This window comes from Prunus dulcis, chromosome 7 (assembly GCF_902201215.1).
Source record: "Prunus dulcis chromosome 7, ALMONDv2, whole genome shotgun sequence".
In the NCBI taxonomy this organism is placed as follows: Eukaryota; Viridiplantae; Streptophyta; class Magnoliopsida; order Rosales; family Rosaceae; genus Prunus; species Prunus dulcis.
In genome coordinates, this window is record NC_047656.1 from 11,913,569 (window position 1) to 11,934,920 (window position 21,352).

General features: G+C 36.3%; 2 protein-coding genes across 4 annotated transcripts; one reads left to right on the plus strand and one right to left on the minus strand.

Moving 5' to 3' along the window:
• The first annotated feature begins 124 nt into the window (after positions 1-124).
• On the plus strand, positions 125-2,718 carry LOC117633816 (peptidyl-prolyl cis-trans isomerase CYP18-2). Its single transcript, XM_034367612.1, has 6 exons — positions 125-257; positions 375-470; positions 552-613; positions 763-896; positions 1,526-1,610; positions 2,478-2,718. Exons 1-6 carry the CDS (start codon positions 186-188, stop codon positions 2,521-2,523), a joined length of 495 nt encoding a protein of 164 aa, XP_034223503.1. The 5' UTR covers positions 125-185; the 3' UTR covers positions 2,524-2,718.
• A 288-nt stretch (positions 2,719-3,006) lies between these two features.
• On the minus strand, positions 3,007-15,419 carry LOC117633811 (probable UDP-N-acetylglucosamine--peptide N-acetylglucosaminyltransferase SPINDLY). 3 transcript variants are annotated; one of them, XM_034367600.1, is made up of 18 exons: positions 15,008-15,410; positions 14,014-14,468; positions 13,459-13,620; positions 13,176-13,351; positions 12,978-13,053; positions 11,412-11,540; positions 11,150-11,269; positions 10,965-11,033; positions 10,801-10,882; positions 9,462-9,556; positions 9,067-9,131; positions 8,499-8,697; positions 7,229-7,423; positions 6,721-6,815; positions 6,450-6,585; positions 6,075-6,292; positions 4,419-4,546; positions 3,007-3,881 (listed from the first exon to the last, which is right to left on the minus strand). In XM_034367600.1, the coding sequence occupies exons 2-18, from the start codon at positions 14,422-14,424 to the stop codon at positions 3,484-3,486; spliced, it is 2,754 nt and encodes a 917-aa protein (XP_034223491.1). In that variant the 5' UTR covers positions 14,425-14,468; positions 15,008-15,410; the 3' UTR covers positions 3,007-3,483. The 3 variants fall into 3 exon arrangements, with proteins under 3 accessions (XP_034223491.1, XP_034223492.1, XP_034223493.1); XM_034367601.1 differs by having other exon boundaries at positions 14,979-15,354; XM_034367602.1 differs by lacking the exons at positions 6,075-6,292; positions 6,450-6,585 and having other exon boundaries at positions 15,008-15,419.
• Positions 15,420-21,352: the final 5,933 nt, after the last annotated feature.

Below are 21,352 nucleotides of genomic sequence, written 5' to 3' on the forward strand. Positions count from 1 at the left end.
CACGAAGCCTTAAACCACGAGTTTGAAACAAACGACAGGTCGTATCGGCGTAACGACATGTCGTGCTTTCTGGGTGTCTCGGTTTATTTACGGGACGAAGCGAAGCGAAACGAAACGACTTATTGTAAAACCCTTTCCAAGTTGAAGCCTTTTGCTCAGTCTGTGCGAGTCTTGGAATCTGAAAGATGTGGGCAAGTGCAGAAGGAGGGTCTCCGGAGGTCACTCTAGAAACCTCCATGGGCGCTTTCACTGTTGAGGTAATTTTTTTTCTTCCTAACTTTCCCTTACTTCCCCAGAAGCCAAGCTGAGACTTCAATCCATCAAGTTCGTATTTTGACGTTATTTATTTTTTTGTAAATTGTTGAAAATCGTAGCTTTACTACAAACACGCACCAAGGACTTGCAGAAACTTCATTGAGCTCTCTCGCAGAGGTTATTATGACAATGTCAAATTCCACAGAATCATCAAGGTTTCAAATTTGGACTTTTGGTTTCTTTTTTTCTTTCTTTTTTTCCCCCTTACTGATGGTTGAATTGTTAATTGGATTTAGGATTTTATAGTGCAAGGTGGAGATCCCACCGGGACAGGAAGGGGTGGAGAATCCATTTATGGGTATGCTTTGCTTCTTCTTTTATTTATTTATATTTATTATTTAGTTAAACGTTGAAGGATATTTATAATAATCTATACCCATTGAAGGGTTGTGGGAAACACTTTTATCATAACTCATAGTTAATGCCTTCTTGTATCATGCGTTTCAGTGCAAAGTTTGAGGATGAGATAAGAACAGAGTTGAAGCATACTGGAGCTGGCATCTTATCTATGGCCAATGCTGGTCCAAATACAAATGGAAGCCAGTTCTTTATCACGCTGGCGCCATGCCCGTCACTGGATGGTAATATAATCTTTACCCAGTAATGTCTAGACTTTGTTTAATCAAACTGGTCTGGTCCTTTTTCTTTATTTTCTTTATTTTGTTTCATATGTGTTTTGTGCAGTATGCCACCTTTTGTTTTACTTAATCTGCATAAAAGTGGCGCTTAGCAGTTACCAGTAAATGTTTTTTGCTTTATGATGGGCTGGGATAAGTATACAATGTGGTTGGGTGCACTTCTGACCGTAAATGGCTTTATCCCATTTTTGCCCAGAAGTTATTTGCATGAGACATCAGTGCATCACTGTTTGAACTATTGAAACGATTGGAAACTGAAAAACAGTTCTTGCCATAATAATTTTATCTGTATGGTACTGGGATGTTTTTCTGTATGGATTCCTTAGGCTTTATGTGACAATAAAAACTAGACCACTGCCGTTAGGATTCCGCTTGAGCAACACGGTTTACTTGGATTTGTTTGTTACTTACCGTTGAGTTATCTCCATTAAAAAATTCATGAAGGGGTTTTGGTGGAAGAGTAGGGAAGGCTCTCTCTATTCTTTTGTTCAGTTTTCATCAGTACAATTTTTTGCTGTAAAAATTTGTCTTGCACCAATAACACTTAGCTTTTTGTTTCTGTTTTCATACAGGAAAGCACACAATATTTGGAAGAGTGTGCAAAGGAATGGAAATTATCAAAAGACTCGGCAGTGTCCAAACTGATAATAATGATAGGTATGCTTTCCCTTAGTTGTATTCTTGATGTTTAGTTCAGATACATATCCTTATCGTGTTTACATTTTATCTGCAAATGATTATTCATGGTTATACTTTTCGTAAGATATTGGCAATTGTTCTAGGGATTCAGACTGCTAGATCCCCTAAATTGCTCAGCCTGTTGTGGTTCCCTGCACTAAACCAAAAAACTTAATACTTTACATTTTTGGGATTTTGAATGGAGTGAAAATAGTTGACATTGTGCCTTGTAAAATCTGCTAAAGGAATCTGGTGTGGTTTGAGTAAAATTTATGAGAAATGAAGGGAAAAAAATGAGATTTCAAGCGATGATGTTATATATTCGAGAAAGTTAGGCTATTGACTATTTTCTTTTTTGGATTCAATTTTGTGATACAATGTCTTCACTGGTCAAGCTTGTCGATATTTTGAAAAGGATGCTGGAAAAATTATAAAATGTCTCATTAGTTAAGAGTTATCAATTGCAAAGCTTTAGTTCACTTATAAAAGATGCTGGGAGAATTGATAATTGTCATTAGTTGGAACATCTTGTCCAATGTACTCAATCCTTATTTATGACCATTAACATGAAACTCTCCATTTGGCCGCACAAATTCTTAGTTAATAGATTTAATGTGTGTTTAGGCAAGTACGCATTGTGGCACCTTGTCATGGCTTTGGATTGTGGAACCATATTCCGCCATACATGCATCCTTAACATGCCTAGATTTGTAAAGTTTGCCATTCATGGCCACAGGGTCTACACTATCTAATTGTTGCTCCTTTTCACTATACTTCTTTGGAAGACTTTAGTTTGTGTGATTTGTCGAAAACTCTATTTAACATGTGCATTTGTCCGAAATACAGGCCGGTGCATGATGTGAAGATACTGCGGACATCTGTCAAAGATTAGACGTTGCAAAGCTGCTGTCAGAGATAAAAAGCCAAAGAGCTGCAACAAGTTAATTGGATATTTGTATTAACTCAGAACTAGGATGATCAATGTATTTCAGTTTCTTGCAAGGATACTAACAGTGAAAAATTCTGGATTTAAACCTTATATGGAACCTCACGAATTTTGCTGATATTTCTTAAACTGTTTAAAAAATGTCCCCGACTTGAATTTTATACCTTTGAAGATTACTTTCACACAAGTAGTTTTCTACTTTCAGGAACCAAAAAGGTGCTACAAATTGCTTTATGCATACCGTTTTTCAGTGATCTTTCATAGAACTACGTCTTGTTTCAAAACTCCAATTCCCACTTTCATATGCGGGCAGGAACATTTCATGAATCAATGCCTCGACACGTGCTAAAATATCAGGCTGCATTTACAAGAATGCATCCATCTCATAGAACTGATTGGCAACACTTAACCCCCATGCCACCATCAAAATGATTAAATCGTACAATTTTGAATTTTTGGGAGATAAACAGGATTCCATTGTAACCAAACCAGGTAATTTCACCAACTTTGCTGTTTAAAAATCATACAAGCAATCCTAAAATAAGTAAAAAATTCTCTTAAAATTTACAAACACAATTCTATAGTCGGGAAAAATTGCTGGCAGCCACCTAAAATATCAATTCATAGTATCACCTCTTTTTCATTGGTAGTGTATAGCATCACCTCTTTCAATTGTTCATTTTGTACGCAGATAATAATATATAGACTCCGAATGCTGCCAGCAGTTGTTTCCCAAAAAATGTGATCCTAGGCGAGTAAACATAGTGCTTCCACCTTAGTTACCACCGGACTCAATCCACTATAGGCAGCCACGACTAAATATACCATAGGAGATCAATTCACTCAGAAAAGCAATATGATTCCCATCAAACAAATCCCCGTACAAACGCCTCCGATATGTGCCCATCAGACTCCTCCATTTTCTTCACAAGTAGAGAGGTTAAGCACAGGCTGTGGAAGAGGAATAAATCCATTCGTCTTAATAGATCCAGGAGGACCTTCTCTTGGTGTTGTAATACTTGTTGACTCAGAGATTTCAGCAGCTGGCTCTTCAGTGCTTACTTCCTGTTGTAGCATTTCTATGTGCCTTTGTGATGGCACATCACCTTTGCAGTATCTGTGCCACATGTTCCTGTATGCTGACTCCAGCCCAAGGGTAAACTTTGGTCCGTCACAGACAGGCGACCTGGACATAAGGTCCCGGAGACCCATTCTCAAATTTGAAAGCGCTGTAACATCAGAGGCCAACTGCACTGCCAACTGGACATATTCATCCTCATTTTTAGCAATCAGATTTCCCAACCCTGTATTAAGTCCACTTTAATCGGTTAAACAATACTGAACTCATCAGCAAGAACACACATATATTAGACATTACCAAAAGAAAGACTTGCACACATCCATCAAAGGTTCGATATCGAGAGAATTGATCTCTAAACTGATAAAACTATTTGCCTAGTGAGGTGTGAAAAATGTATATGAACCTGTTACAGTGTGGAGATACTTAGAAGATTGTGGCTATATGAGCTCTCCCACCCCAATGAAGGCATTTATTTTTCATATATTGTTTATTTTATTGTCCTCTTTTATCCCACTATATCTCAAATACTAGGATAGTTAAATCTACCTCTCCACAAGATAACAGTTCTTCTTAGCCATGTATGAGATATGATCTCATACTTCTATTGGCTTTGTTTATGCATTTATAGCATAAACCAAAATATATGCATACCAACCATAAGGCAGATGAAGCAAAACAGTAATCTCCCGTGCAACCATACACCAGTAGACATTGATTAAAAAAAAATAAAAAGCAGAAAGCAGAAAGAAAAATTCCTTACCAACTTTACCGAGAATACTAACACCAACATTGTGCGCATGTACTGAACCAGCCATAGTAACACACGGAACTCCCATATATAAAGATTCACATGTTGTGGTTGTTCCAGCATATGGAAAAGTATCCAAACTACATACAGAGAAGATAACTTGGGTCAGAACCTCCAAACAAGATCCAACAATAAACAAGTGAAACCGTCACTAAAATGTGCAACCAGCAGGACTAGCATAAATGAATCCAGCGAGACTTTATTGCATACACATCATAAATTCTCAAATGGTTCTCTAATTTCTGTCCTAAGACTCTGACCAAATCTCTTTTTTCCATGCAAAACAACCGTTCAAAAAGTGATATTTACAAGTAGCATTACCTCTGCAATCACACATACAATGACAAACATGGAGCAAAGCTATAATGCAATAAAGAAATACCCAATGACAAGTTTAAAGCACCTTTCAGTACATAACAATGCAATTGATTTTAGACATCTGACTAATTCTTTAAAAGAACACATGCTGACTGTAATTCGAGCATTACATGCAAGAGGAAGAAAGAAGGATCCCTATTTTAGTTCAGGAATCAACTGATTTGTTCTACTTGCTTTCCTTAGTAGTCATTAAGCTATGAGTAAACCTTATCCAAGGAGGCGACTGATTTTTTTTATATAATATTCCATCTACAGAAAAATATCGTAAAACACTCCATTAAAAAAAACCCCTTATTAAATTAAATAAAAACATTAATATCGTATAACATTCATTGGGCATAAATATCATTATTACAACTATACCATACCATTTAAGAGATAATTTCTCTGTTTTCCCTCTTATTCCCCCAATATTGTAGCCCTCCTTTCATACTCATTGAAAAATAATAATAATTATAATGATATTAATGCATCTCACCATCTCTAAAAAGCTTAAATTCATTAACTATGTTTTGATTTAAATATCTCAATGTCTTACGAATTTGGGAATACCCTAGCAATTTCCCTAACCAAGATTTTTAATAACTAATTATCTCAACTTATTTAATATGTCACCAAGATAATATCATACACATCATAGAATGCTATATCATTCCCTTAGAAAAAGTACTGTCAACTTAGTAATTAGTAACTATAGTATCTTAACATTCATATGATTGGTTCCAAATAGGCATGTAAGTAAGTGATTTATAACTCATCCCAACCAATTCAATTCACACTTTTTTTGGGTAACCTTCATGTCTTGAACAATTTTTGCAAAGAATAAAAAGATCTCTTATTTTTAATGCCTTTAATTTCCCCTAACAAACATAATTTGTTTTTGTTAATTTCTATCATTATTTTTAGAGTCATTCATAAAATAATTCAATTCACATATTTTAACTTTAGTTACGACTGTGAAAGATCAAGTCTCTTGTTTCCAAATTAAAATATTTTCCTATGTTCATTTTTTATATTACATAATCTATTTAATTCAAGATCCAGAGTGGAAACCAGTTCACATTTTGGATTCAAACTCCATAGATAATATAGAAGGCTCAGACAACCACACGATGTAAGAAAGGTTTGAGGTATAGGAAGTGATCATCCAACAGAGATAAATAAACAATATATATAAGCAACTTTCATACTACTGTCTTCCAAATGTAAGAAAATATATCTTAGTTTTACCTAATGTCCATGAGAGAATAGGCTTGCATATGATCATAATTGAGCAAAATTAGAGGTAGAAGATCAACACGTAGTGGTTCCAACCCCAGCTGCTCCAATGTTGAAAGAAATCTCTCTCTCACACTATCACAACTAAAAGGCTTACATTTCACCACAAGACGAGAATTTGGAATTGCAGAAAGAATTCTCGCCCAAACTTGTAACACTTTTGGAGTGATCTAATAAGAGAGAAGAAAAGAGGAGTGAGGCAAAGCATTACACAAAAAGTACGATCTTTTTTTCCGAAAGAAACAAGAATTTATTATATGATAAGTAATCTAGTTGCTTATGGTTTTAGCTATATATCTGATACAATAAAAACAACCTAGGCAATACCTTTGCCAGATTATTAAAGCTGCCAAAAGTAATAAAGCCATTGGAAAGAGCAGGAGTGGGCAAAACAGGCCCCGCCTCAGGGGAAGGTGTATAACACAGGAAGCAGTCTGGTAATCGAACTAACTCCTCAACATGCCTACCCAAAAAAAAAAAAAAAAAAGGATCAAAGTTACATAAAAATGTAATGGTACTACCTACTCTAGCGGGTACTCATGCTTGAATTCAGAAAAAACAAGAGTACTAATCATAGGAGTAAAAGTAGTAGACCTACTTCTGCTTTGAATCAGGAGGATCCGCCAGTGAATCTGTGATTCTATAGTCAATTGCCGGTAAACCAGTTGTGTTTGGATAGCCAATCCAGGTCACCTGTAAATCCAGCAATAGCAGGTTTAGCTACTTTAAGCACATGATCCAGTACAAATACGCAATCAAACAGTGAATGAGTGAGGTATGTGACAACAAAAGGAACAAATTTGATGTGAAGCCCTTGTTTTTTGAACTGAAAAAAAAATCAGGTTTTAATAAATAAAGCAACTCGCGATGCTTAGAAAGTTGTACAATAAATAGGAAAATCATATGGTTATTCCAGGATAAAGATGCTCTTTTAACATTGCTCCACTTCCAGATTTTCCAAGGCCAAAAAGAAATTTAGATTTGCAATACACTATATACTGTACACTATAAGATATGAGTCAACAAAGAAAAATTGCACAAACTAACAATAACAAGAATGTTTAAACTCATATGCTATAGAAAAATCAGAACACCTTTCAGCATACCTGAACAGGTGAGGGCCTGCACGCCATTGTTCCCAATTTGTTGTTAGCAGTATGGCCAGTAAGTTCCACCAGGATATCAACCTTATCTTCTCTAACCATGGTCGCAACCTTCTTTTCATCAATCCCATATATATCTCTCCAAATCCCGCCCTTTTTCAAGACTTTATCCCTAAACCTAATAGTCTTGGCATCTGCCTGTGACATTTATAAAAATCAATTCCAAATTGTCTGTGGGGTAAAACTATCTAACAATAAAACATCTCAAATAGTATTTTCCATATAAGCAATAAGACTTTAAGAAACATATACAACATTGAAATAAAATAAAAATCACAATTTCAAGAGAACATGAGAATTTATGACCAGTGAAGCAATAACCAAGTAACTTTTTGCACATCCTAGGAGAGTATTGGTTAGCGAACAGTGGAAGAGATGATAGATACTGATGATAATCAAGATAGTGTTGGCGGTGATCGTGGCGTTATTCACAAATACAATAGTTGTGGTGGAAAAAGTGCAAGCACCAAATGTACTTGGATATAGTAAAGATGGCCATTTGTTGGAGGCCCAAGCTTTACAAAAATGAGAGAATTGCAAGCTTTATGGAGGCAATACCAATGCCTATGGTAGGTGAACTTAGTGGTTATGCTGGTGGTGGTGGCTCTTGGCTGTTGTAGAGGGTGTGAACTGTTAACATTGCAAAATTAAACAATGCAGAAAGTGGCAATGACAGTAACAGTGGTAAAAGGAAAGGAAGAAACCAACACACTGGCAACGATACATGTAACATGCAGCATATAAAAACAAAAGTGAAAATAGACAATGAAAAGATTGGTTTCGTCACACAGTCTTAAGTGGTCGTTGTGTCTTTCCAGGAGTCAAAGTAGAACCAGGTGTGGATTTCTGGGAGCTCCACATGGGTGTCAAAACTCATAAGTGAAGCAACAAAATTTTCTATTTACCAATCAATGAATAGCACAGGAGAGAGGAAATCAGAAAAATAGAAGGATACAGACATTAATGATCATCCAGTGTATTGCGAACGGTTGAGGAAAACTAAGGCACATACAGAGAGAGATGATGAGTTTTCACCAAACATATGGCTTTAGAATGGAGTTGTAATGGGAATTGAAAGCAAATTAGAATGTTGGCAAAATATGCAAATGAAAAAGTAAGACACACAGGAACCATGAACATACTTTAAAATCAAAATGCACGACCCCCATAGATGAATGTAGGTATAAATTGACAAAAGAAAGAAAAAAGATACCTTCACTACTGCAGAATAAACCACCACCTTGTACTTTGCGTATTCATGATGGGCAAGTGGAGCTTCTATAAAATATGACACGGAATGAGTAAAATAATCAGGAGATATGTATCCGATCACAAGGGGTCGTTCTGGATCTTTTGGATTGTCCCATGAAGCGTACTGTGGATATAACCTCATAAAGCGTCTACCCCAGTCCCTGCATGTACATAAATTCAGTTTAAGCATCATCAAATTTACAATTACTGATTCTTTTTGTGAATTGACAAACAGAACATAAAAAATAATAAACAAAAGCCAATAGGAAAACTACAATTACCGCTACACTAGACTATACATTTATAATATACCTTTACTATAAAGGTATAGCCTAATGTAATACTTAATGTTAAAAATTAAAAAATATATAAATAAATAGGTTACACATTTGATAAGTCTAGGCTATACCTTTATAATATACAAACGTGGTTATCAATACTTGCTTTTTTTTCATTAGAAGTTTAGTATATTCATTGAACAAGGAGAAGGGAAAAGAAATCATGCAAAGTTAAGAGTACTTAGTTGAGACCTGTGAGCCACAAAAAGTTTCTCATCATGTCCTTCATTTATGTAGTTCATTGCAAGCAATCGATTCTGCAAGACCATGGTCAACCATATAGAGATTAAAAACAAAACTTGCAAATAACAGGTTCAGCCATAAGAGAGACCAAGAGCACCAACAATAAATAAATACTCATTTATTGCATTATCTAAAGGCAGTGCACCAATGAGTTTCATATCAGAAGTCAGAACTGTTAATATCTATCCCATTTTCCATTAGCAATCAAACCTGGAGCATGCCACTACCAAGTTTGACATTTTTTTCACTGACACAAAGATTACAGATATAAACCACAGCAAACAGATTGAAAGACCTTTAGCACTCACATGAGTAAATCGTATGAGAGTGTAGAGAATTAATACCTGGCCTGCATTCCGGGAATCAGGATCTATTTTTAGGCATTGCTCATACGCATCAATAGCCAGAGTAATATTTCCAGCATCTCGGTAGAGAACCCCTGCACAAAAAGGATAAACAGATATGAATTTACAACAAAATTTATAATTAAAAGAAAATGGGGCATAACCCACCACAATAGAACAAGTACAGAAATTCGAAATTCACTATGAATAAAATCTGAAGAATATCTTAACCATTTCTATTTATAAAATTTCCCATCCTTACATTAGCCAAGTAGTAAACAACGATTTCAATATGGGTCAAAGCAGGTGTTTGGCATTTTCTCTTATATGTACGAATTCTTATTTTCTTAGACTCTGCCTTTTGAAGGATCCATCCTCTTAGACTCAATGAAATGATATATAATATATATATATATATATACAATCCCCTTCTATTGAGGGACACCCTTTAGGGTCCCCTATGAAAAAAATTTCAACGATCCAAACCATCTATTTTTCACATCTTCATTCAAAGATCATCCTTGCAAAAAATCATGCAAATTGAAAATCATTAAGGCATCTAATTGAGACCAACAAAATCAATGAACACAGTGTTTCAAGAAAGTACTTGAATTTCAATAATTTAATTGAGTGGTCAAATGATATCAGATTCAAGTGATTTTTTGTAGAGATGATCTTTGAATGAATATCTAGAAAATAGATGGTTTGGATTAGTGAAATACAATGCAGAGTGGGCCCGACAAGGGTGTCCCTCAAATAAGCTTATTTGAGGGACCCCTCAATGGAAGCTCTTGTATATATACAATCTTGCTTCTGGGAATATTTGAATTTGGAATTAAGATCCATTCAAATCCCAACTACCCCTTCAAAGCCTAAGGTCTAAAGACTACATTAAGAGTTGAACACTTTCCCATCAACAATAAAATGAAACAAAACAATCAAAAGCAGAGGCATTTGAAACAAATTTGAGAATTTCCTCTCACATCTTCAGGACTAATTTTTATATAAAATAGCAAGCAAATCTCTGCTCCGAGCTTGATAACTGGATTAAGACGGATTAAATTATATTAGAAACAATAAACTAAGAACACATTTAACAGGTAATAAATGTTGTCAAATAAATTCTATGATAAACTCTCAAACAAATCAGATTACTCAATTTAAATACCTAGCATAATACCAATTCCATTATGAGTTGCTACAATTCAACTCACAGAACTACTTCCGTATACAAAAACAATCACAACGCCCAAATCTTGCATAGTGTCTCTAAGAGTAATGTGAATGGCAAAAGCTCAGTGAAGGAAAAACTCAGAGAGTCATAGAAAAAGAGAGCAACCCAAGTTGTTATATGCTTCTGCATATGTGGGATTTGCAATTATAGCTTTCTCAATCATGTTTGCAGCAGCATCCATTTTACCCTGCCAATAGCAAAGAGCAGTCATTGATATATGATATATAGACATTCTAGAGTCTGACACCTAGAAGGGATTGAAACCAAACCTGGACAGTGTAGACAACACCAAGATTGTTCAACGACTGTGAAAAGTTTGGTTTGATTGACAAAGCCAACTGCAAATGGATAACCAACGATGATGATAACAAAAGTGATGATGGTAACATCATTCAATCAGTATTTTAGAAGAGAAAAAAGAAAGAATTTTTTTTGTACAAGTATCAAAAATTGCCTGATAACACTCTACTGCTTTATCAAGGTTGTCTCGATCTTTGTATATTACTCCCAAATTATTGCACGCTTCTGCACAATGGGGATTAAAGTGGAACGCAAGTTCATAGAACACAATGGCCTGCACAAACAAAAAATGATTACCACCGCCATGTCGAACTGACTTAACCAATAAAGAAAATATATCCAAGAGAGAGAGAGAGAGAGAGAGAGAGAGAGAGAGAGAGAGAGAGAGAGATCCTTTCATAAAAATAAAAACTTACCATGTCAAACTTTAGCATTTCACCATAAGCAACGCCAAGATTGTACATAGCATCCGCGTAATGCCAGTTATAATAAAGAGCCTTCTTGTAATAGGATATACCTTGATCAATGTCACCTTCCAATTTAACCTAACAAACATGTTACTGAATCCAAAATCAGATAATAAAAATATTGGAAATTTGATCATCATTGGAAAATAGGGAACATGAGAATGTCTTCAAAATGAGTTAGGGTGTGTTTCATATAAATGAAAGGAAAATAGATAGGCCAGACAGATCTGAGGAAAGACTCTGGAACAGAAAAACATTTGGGTCACTGCAGCGAATATGTACCATCATGTTTATCTCACCCAAAGTCAATAAAATAATCAGGTTTGACAACCAAAATTTCTTCATGGATGTTACTGATTGGAGTTAAGTAAGATGATGGACAACAAAAAGAATCGAGTTAAAAATGTTGAAGAAACACTATGATGAGATCTCCAGAGTCCAGACACCCTTTTCGGATATTGAACTATTTGAGCAACGAAAAATAAGAGCAAATGAAATTGAAGTCATAACTCATATAGTTCCCCCTTGACTGACACATCTAATTGATGAGCGGCAAACAAAATATTTCTGCATTTTCAACAGCATTCTCTTTAAATAGGAGAACTAAGAAGTTAGGACTTCTATACACTCTTTGCCAAAATGCTTCAATGATTTTCACCAGCTAATCTCTCTTTTATTTAAGTCAAATTCCCATAATTAATACTTAGTCAAAATTTTAAATTCATAATTACCAGTTACAACCTATGTCCTTGGTGCTAGTATATAATATTCTTAGGATTGGCAAATGCCTGATGTGTTCACTTGAACTAGTCAAGAAGAAATCATTAAGTAGACAGCTTGAAGAGTTTAGAAGAGCCTTGAAGATACAAATCTAATCTAAGTTTGGTCAAGCATAACACTCCCCAGGCTCACCCGACCGACATGGACCAGCTAACTGCCAACTTATCAGGCACATGCTACCAGTAAAATTTAGGTGGTAAAAAGCCTAGGATTTTTTTTCTGTGGTTGTGTAGTTGAGTAATTAGTGGGTTGATTCTCATTTCCAGGTGATTCAACAGAAATTTGAGTTGGGTTAACCCAATAACCTAATTTGTCCTGGTGGAAAGTTTGATTTTGAGTCCATGATGCCAGTGCCACAGCTTTGCCAGAAAAATATCTTCATCATTGAGGATTGATTAAATCCATCTCGGTGAAACATCTACACTAGTGACAGGAGAGTGCGATAAATCTGACCAGACCTATTCACTGCCTTCTAGGACACGATTTCTCTTGGGCCCTCGGCACAATATTTTTTTAAAAACAAAAACAAAAAATAGCAGCCACTTCTTAAAAGTTACACCAAACCAATCATTAGAAAATAAGCCCAACAAAACAATGATGATCACGAATAACAAAATAGGTAGCAGAACCAAAATGGAAGTCCTAGAAGAAAAGTGATGAGGATAACATAATTGATTACAACAAGACAATGAATATGGCAGGAAAACCCAAAAAATAAAAAGGACGAGATATCACCTTTGTTCCTAAATCTGTCAAGGCTATGGCCATATTATTCTTTGCAATTTCAAAGTTTGGTGAAACAGCAAGACACCTAGGACAGCATAGCAATCAAGCAAGCATAGCATCAGCATAGATATAACCATCAACAAGATTTACAGCTATCTATGCAAGCTTCAACTTAGACCGACCAATAGAATAAAAACACTAGACTACCTCTCGTAACAAGCAATAGCAGACTCCAAATCACCACGATTTTTGTAAATGACACCCATGTTGCAATATGCTTCAGCATACATCGGCCTCTCCAGTGCAGCCTTCTCATAGCAACTAAGGGCCGTGTCAAATTGCATCATTTCAGAGTAGACAACACCAAGGTTATAATATGCAGGCTGTATTTACAGAGTGAGGTAAGAATATAAATCTGTAAGAACAGAAAACAAGAAGAATAAAAAAGGGTAGAAACCATTAGAAAGGAGGACAGAGAATATGAAATTACAGCATAGTGTGGATCTGTCTTCAAAGCTTCATAATACTTCTGCAGTCCCTCTTGAGTATTGCCAGCAAGCTTTAAGCTAGTTCCAAGATCTGTTAATACAATGGCTAGGCATTCTGCAGCAGGTTTGTACGAGGGGTCTGCTTTTAGAGCCTTTTGATATGACTGTTCCAAGCAAACTTGTTTGTTAATTGGTAATATTTCATAGTTTTAAACATGATTTATCAATCACTCAAAGCACAAAAAAGTAGTAGATAACAGATATATCATCAAAACGACCTTACTTGGACAGGATCCATTCAAAGGTCTAGAGTAAAATAGTTAAATGTCATCATTGAAATCAATGGACAATCAAGTGTACTTATTCATTTCTTATACATACACTCAGTAACTAGTAATGCATTGAAAAGGGTGGTTGGGCTCTAATAAACAAACACTATAGCATTGCAGTAGGCCTGCGAAGTGCCAAGCACCTTTGTATTGTTACTCACCAAAGAAATTTCTATTGTTTTTTTGTTCTTTTAGACAAAAATAGTAAGTTAAGTAAGGGGAGCATACCTCAGCAGCCTCCCTTAGGCGGCCCTCATCCTTATACAAAATACCACAATGTGTGAGGGCGCATGCATTCTGTGGGTCCAACCTGATTGCTTCCGTGAAACTGTCAAATGCGAGCCTTCCCATATTTTTCATTTGCAAGCATATTCCTTTTCCAATATGAGCTTCCACATTTCCGGCATCTTTCTCCAACACAGTCTCATAAAGACTCAGAGCATCAGCAAACTTATTCCTCGAGCGAAGAATGTTGGCATAAGACAGAGCATCTTTCACTTCAAATCTCTTCCCTACTGGAGATACAGCAACGATAGAGCCACTAGTACTAGGAGAAGGATGTGAACCATCCAAGAATCCATTTTCTCCAACTGAGTTCCCATCTCTCCCATTACCAACATCTTTCTCCGTCCATGCCATTTGGGAATGGTTAAAAGGGCGCTACTTTTCACTCGAAAATCTACCTACAGACAAATTAAACATAAAGATTCAGTTTTAACCACAAAGTTGAAATTTGGCGCACTAAAAAATCAATCATTTAAATGCTTGTTTGGCATAAGTTAAGCCAAGCAAAACCAAGATTTTGGAAAATCAGTATAATGCTGACAGTTGGATGAAAGCTCAAGAGTCGAGCTTAACAAAGTTAGATAGCCATGTAGCAGCAATTACTATCAGAACAATGCCCAGAAAAACCTAATAAACTAACCATCGTTTTCATATTCAAAACGCCCCCATTAATTACAATTTCAAACCCTAATATCGCACGATCACAGTAGCCCTCTACTAAAACCAAACGATCATTAAGCAATGAACCAAAACCCTAATACACCGCGATCACATATGGATAAAAGATAGGATTTTGATAACAATAACACGCTATTAAGCTCAAAACAGGGGCTTAAAGAAGAAGGAAGAGTGAGAAAAAATGGCAAAAAATGCAAGGGAAATTAGGAATTTTGAAATTTGAAGCGTACACTTGGAGTTCGACGAGCTCCTTCTTTACCTAAACAGAGTGGGCAATGGTGAGAGATCAAAGGCTACGGCTAGGGCACGGCTATGGTCTCCGTTGGAGCTAGTCGAGCTCCTTTGTCAATCACCCGACTTTAGCTGGGGGTTTTGCCGTTTTACAGAGTTAACTAGGGTAAAAAGTAGAGACGCCCTGCCTCAGCAGCCTCTGGCTCTCTTGGACACACAGGTTGAATTGAATGTGTCCAAAATGAAACCCAGAAGATGATGAAGAAGAAGAAGAAGAAGAAGGGAGGCCGTTAATCACAACGTTTAGAAAACGGGACATATGAGAGGGACTAGGGGAGAGACAAAGCTCTGTGTGTTCTTTGACCCTGTTTTTTATCCGTATTTGCTTTTATACCACTGCGCTAAAACGAGTCTTGAGACCGCGCAAATCACAAATCACTCGGCGACTCGGCGTGGCGTAGTAGGAGTGTCGTTGTCGGCAGCCCCAAAATCCCCGAAAGCCCTAAAAGGATTTTGTGATTTTGAGCATGGGGGTGAGCTGGTTACCGTGCCATTGTCGCCAATGTGCTCCGGCTCTATGGGTATAATTGGTATTTCCCCTCTTTTATTCAAGTAATTATTATCCACCTAGAAAAAGAAAATTTGGGAAAAGAAAATTAAAAGAGTTACGTTACGAAACACACCCTATCGACCACGTGTCTATCTTTAAAAAAAGTGACATCACTTATGGAATGAAACCGTAACGCAACACATATCACATTTTTGTAATAAATATCGGACCACACTTGTAAGCTGCAAGTGCAATGGCGTATCCATTAGTTTTTCTTCATTCGGGACAAAATTAAGCTTGCATGTCAGCTGCCTTTGGCTCTCTGCCATGCCTCAACCTTTTTGAGGCATTTTGTAGAAAACTTTGATTTTTTGGTGAACCTACCCACCCAATTGAAACGCCAAACAAACATTAGCCAATTCCATGCATAGTCATAATGTAAATTCATCAGTGCATACGTATATAAGTGAGCAAGAAAGCTAGGATTTTAAGTTTTTGGGGGGCTCAAAATAAGCTTTGGTTGGATTGATTTTTACAAAGTTTACCAAATCTCACATATTATGTACATGTTTGGAAGAGCTACTAATATAAATATGAAAGTTTTCTTGTAATATTTATATGCAATGACATGTTATTGTATATGTATTTGAAAGTTTTAGGGATGTTAGCACCAGTGGTCCTTAAGTGGCTTCGTTCTAAGTGAGTTTGACTATAATTATATCAAAAAAAGAAGAAACAAAATTCTTCTAAGTTCTTCACATGCAATTATGTTGTTCCTTCGCTTTTTCTTTCCTAATTAATTGCCTTTGCTTCTTCTTTTCATTGAACCCTTGATTTGGAGTAATAGTTTGATAGATTGATAATTGTGAGTAAGAAAAATCATGTCGTTGTGTAATACGAATAATAGGTAATCACACGTAATATTGTCATGATGCTCTCTTCAATCCATAGTTACATTAGTCGATGATAAACTTTTCTTTGTTTTGCTAGACAATTAATGAGAAAGAACTATTGTACTTGACTGATGTATATTTTCATTAATTTAAGAGTTAAGTTAGTGTTAGCATCTATTAAATATAATAAACCTATTTACAATTAAGTTTTAAATTTCTAGCCTCCAATCTAAATATTCTAACTCCGTCACTATTCTTCATGACATCGACCATTTTTTATAGGACAAAACCATGTGTTTCATTTGGTTGTGCATGTGTTTGATCTAAGGATTGAAAATCCGTCAAGAACATTTCATCGTCAAGTCGATGTTCAGGTATTTTCGAGGTGATTGTGAATATAAAACAATGAAAATCAAATCAAATCAAAGGTGTATGTGTGTATGTTGTTGCAGCGGGGGTCATGAAATTTCATTGTGCATGTCAACTTCAAATAGCGGCTAGCAAGCAATCAATATCAATCAAGATAAACATTCATCGTTGGGTGGTGCAAAAAAGAAAACATATAATGGATTGACATTATTGGGAGGGATAGGGATATGCTGCTCAAGAGTGAAGAACACCCACCAGGCACTCTTCTCCACTGTGATTTGACATTATTGGGCATGTTGTTGTTTAGAATTAGAACCAATTTGATTTGAGGACCAAGTGTAATGCATTAGGGCGCACACAAAATAATAATTAAATAAATAAATAAAAGTATGTGGGAGACAATACTAAGCAGTAAAGAAGTGTGAACTAGTCAATCTAACCACTACACCAATTTGTATTAAGGATGAATTCGCACTTTTGAAAAATCAATCAAATAGAGAAGTATTAGACGAAAACGGTCCTTTGATGCTTAATTATATAGATCTTTTTGCACAAGCAATTTTCTCATTTTTTGTTTGACAAAACGATATTCAAAACTATGGAGAGGGAATCAAACTCAAGTGCAAGGAGGCAAACACACTGTTTTTGGCCAACTAATCTAACCTACACCAGCTTAATGTTCTTATTTATTGTGTTGAACAATGGTAAGGGATTTAGTCACGACTGGAATTTACTCTATGATATTTATGGACTTAAATGTGTTTCATCCTCATGTTACATCTTCCATCTATATATGCTTGCACTTGACGCGACTGCTTTCATCATTTGCTTATCATTTTGCTATGAAAAGCCTCTGGGGCCTCTCTGCAAAGGCATCGCTAGCTAAGATCCACAACCCTCGTTTTTTTGTTTTTTTTTTTTTTTGTTTTTGTTTTGGTAACAAAAGTTTAGGGGATGGAGAGGCTACCCCTACACGCAAGGTCAAGGCAAACCCCAGATCTTTTTGGTTTTACAGAGGAATTTACAGATTACCCACCAAACACAAAACTGTTGGCAGCGAGACTCAAACACTGATGGGGCGACATACAGTACAAGGATCTTACCAACTGAACCAACCTGTATTGGCCACAACCCTCCTTTTAGAGTCCCCATCTCACGCTTCTTGAAAAAAATTTCACTTCTAAATTATTTATCAATGAAAATGGGAGATTTAAAATGATTTTTTTTTTTTAATATGAGAAGTATCACTTTGTTACGCATTTTTTTAGAGGTGAGACTGTGAGCTATATATTGAATGGTGATAGAGGGTGAGCTAGATGAGGATGTGAACATGAACTTTATAAATTATGGCTTCATTCATTAACTGATGGGCTCATATTACATGGAAGGACTTGCTTTGTCATCATATAATATGTCTTTTCTTTTTTCGATGAAACGGGGACCAATGCCCAAACTTAAGAGACAAACTAAATAAAAATGGCCCCAATGCCTAGGGACACTTCACATGTTTTATCATTGTTGCCTATGTTTGGTAATAATTCGAGAAGGTTATATACATAAAGAATGAAATATATATAATGGCTATATTCTTTAAAAATATTTATTTGAATATACCTATTGTATTTTTATTTTTAAAAAACAAAATTAGATTTTTTAGTTTAATATTTGTAATTAAGAAATATATTAGCTTTATTTAATTACTTTAATTACTCATTATATTTAAATTATTATTTATTTTGTGAATAATTAGTATTTAAATATTTTAATTAATTTCATAAATTACTCAATATATAGTAATTAATTAAAAATAGTCGACTACTGCGGAGCTTAGTAATTACTCAATATATATTTTGTGAGCACACGATCCAGCTCAGCTGCGGAGCTTAGTCGACTACTGGCTGGGGGCGCAAAACAGAAAAATGTGAGTGGACAAAAAAAAAGTTCAGTTCAGTGTAAACCAACATAATATAACCCCACTGTTTAATAAACCAAGCAAGAAATCCGAAAGCATCCCCAAATCATCAAAATCAAATAAATATTTATATAAGTCAAAACCAAACCAATGCCGGATGCCAAGTCCGAAATCCAAACAGAACACTAAACAAACCCACCAATTAAATATTATAAGTCTCAAACCAAACTCTCGAGAGCGTACCCATTGGCACGACCGGCAAGGAAGTATCCTTACCGAAAAACAAGAATGAATAAATAGTTATATACATATGTAAATATATATATATATATATATAATATAAGAGATATATGTACATATATAATAATAATATAAATATGACCAACACCTAGTTGTACCGGGGAAACAATCTAACTGGGGGATTGTTTGACTAGTCACCATGGCAGAGTCCTCATGGAAAGTCCTCAATTCACCATGTAACTAGGGAATGAGCCGTCCAACTGGGGAACTAACTCTCAGTCAGCACGTACAGTCGATACCCTCAAAACTCGTACGTCTGTGACCAATCCTACGAGCGCGGACTACCCAATCAAGGGTCTACAGCAATATCCCGTCAAGGATGCCCCGGGTTCCGACATTTCCAAGTATCTCAAGTGTCCGTATCGAAGTTCCAAATCTGGGGAGGTACATATGGTAGTGCTTATAGCACTCCAAACTGACATTCTATACTCATCACTTTCCAAAATCTCATCTCAACAACCCAAGTACCCCACACATAGCCAAACATATATATAAATTCTCAAAATCCATATATACATACTCAAGATATTCAAATATGTCAAAACCCAAAATATATTACCAATACTTTGTGAAAATAAAGAATTTAACTATTAAATATAACATGCATTTCAATAACTATTTAATTCATATGCATAAAATTCTCATTATAAAACCATGCTTATAAGTTGAAAACAAAGTCCACTCACAAGTAGTCCCACACTGCCTGACCCTGAGAGGGTCCCGCCTGCTGCGTATGTGTGGTCGGAGTACCTATTTCAGAATACGAATACGAGATTAATACAAAGTGTTTCGAACGAGAACTTGAATTAAAATCCTAATTTCTCGGGTTTCTAGCAAGTGTATAAGGAACGGAACAAACAGGAAGTTCCTAAGAGTTCCACAAGGTCTAAGACACATGTCCCGTAAGTTTGGTCCGAAAAGGACGGTTAGATCGCTTACGATCGAACGGTTATCGAAAAATCTTCAAACTTTAAATTATTGAATTGGAACATCCGGGGCTCCGATTCATGATCCGCCATATCCTACTCACTCGTGACAACCAGAAGATCGCATTGGGACAAAAATGCAAGTTTGCTACAGTGTCCACGTGCCGCCACAAGCCCTGGCAGCGCGTGGGTGTCCAAAGCGATAACCCTTCGTCGGAAAAACTCAACACCTCGGCACAAGACTCCTATCCTAAGTACAACACCCTATTTGGAGTCACTTTTGTTCTTTGGCTTACCCCAAAAAGTGACCGGAGATGGCCGGAATTGGAAATCCAAAACTGGCCGAACCCTAAGTTGAAATTCAATTTACCTATGCTCAAAATTAACGAAATCCTACCCAACCATCAGCTAGATCATGGAAAATAGGTAGAAAATCATACCTTACTCGTCAAATTTGGTGGAGAAATGAGAGAGAACGAGAGGCAGAAAGTTTGTTGAAAAACTGTCAAAACAACTTCATTTCGTGGCTGTTTCCGGCGACGGCAACGGCGGATCTAGGTGGCGGTGGGTTGGAACGGAAAGAAGGAAGTGTGGTGGTTCCAACGGAACCAGTGCCGCTCAGTTTGGAGGTGTGTGGTGGCGATGGTAGAGGCGTGAAGGTGCTGTCACGAGAGAAGAAAAAAAATGGGGGAGAGGGTCTGTTCGCAGGGGAGAGAGAGAGAGAGAGAGATCTGGTTTTTAAAAATCAACTTTGAAATATTTACAGTTTTGCCATTGTCGATGTTTTGATCGTAACTTCTTCGTTACAACTCCGAATCGAGCCTACTACATGTCTACGGACTCAACTCAATACGATCTACCCAAAAATACCAGTTATTGCTCCAAACTCTTTTCGGGTAAGAAAATGACCAAAATACCCCTACTCCAAGGGTAAATCCTTAAATTCAAAATTAATTAAAGTAAGAAATTTAATTTAGGAATTTAATTTAGAGTCGGGGTGTTACAAAAGCGAAGCTGGGAAACATCACTGACGTGGAATAACCAGTTATTTGCCTTGGCAATCCCAATCATGGTGCCTTGGCCTTCATCTTTCTTCTTTTTATGGCTCCCACTCTTGGAACTATTAGGATCTGCACAACATTCTCTCTTCCTTTTTAGTGTTTTCATGTTAAGAGAAAAAGGACTAAGTCTGCTCATTTTCTTCTTTGGAATGAAAATGTCATTCAACTCAAACCTTGCTTGTCGGCCAAAACCCTTTGTTCCCTTCCCTTCCCAGCAAAGAAGTTGATCATTTCTTTAATAACGGTCTTTACGTCCAAAAGCAACTCTATTAATTGTTGGGTTGCTACATCAGCCAACAGGTCCAAGGAAGATAGAGATGAAGATGAAGATGATGATGTTGATGCCATTTTCTATGTCTTGA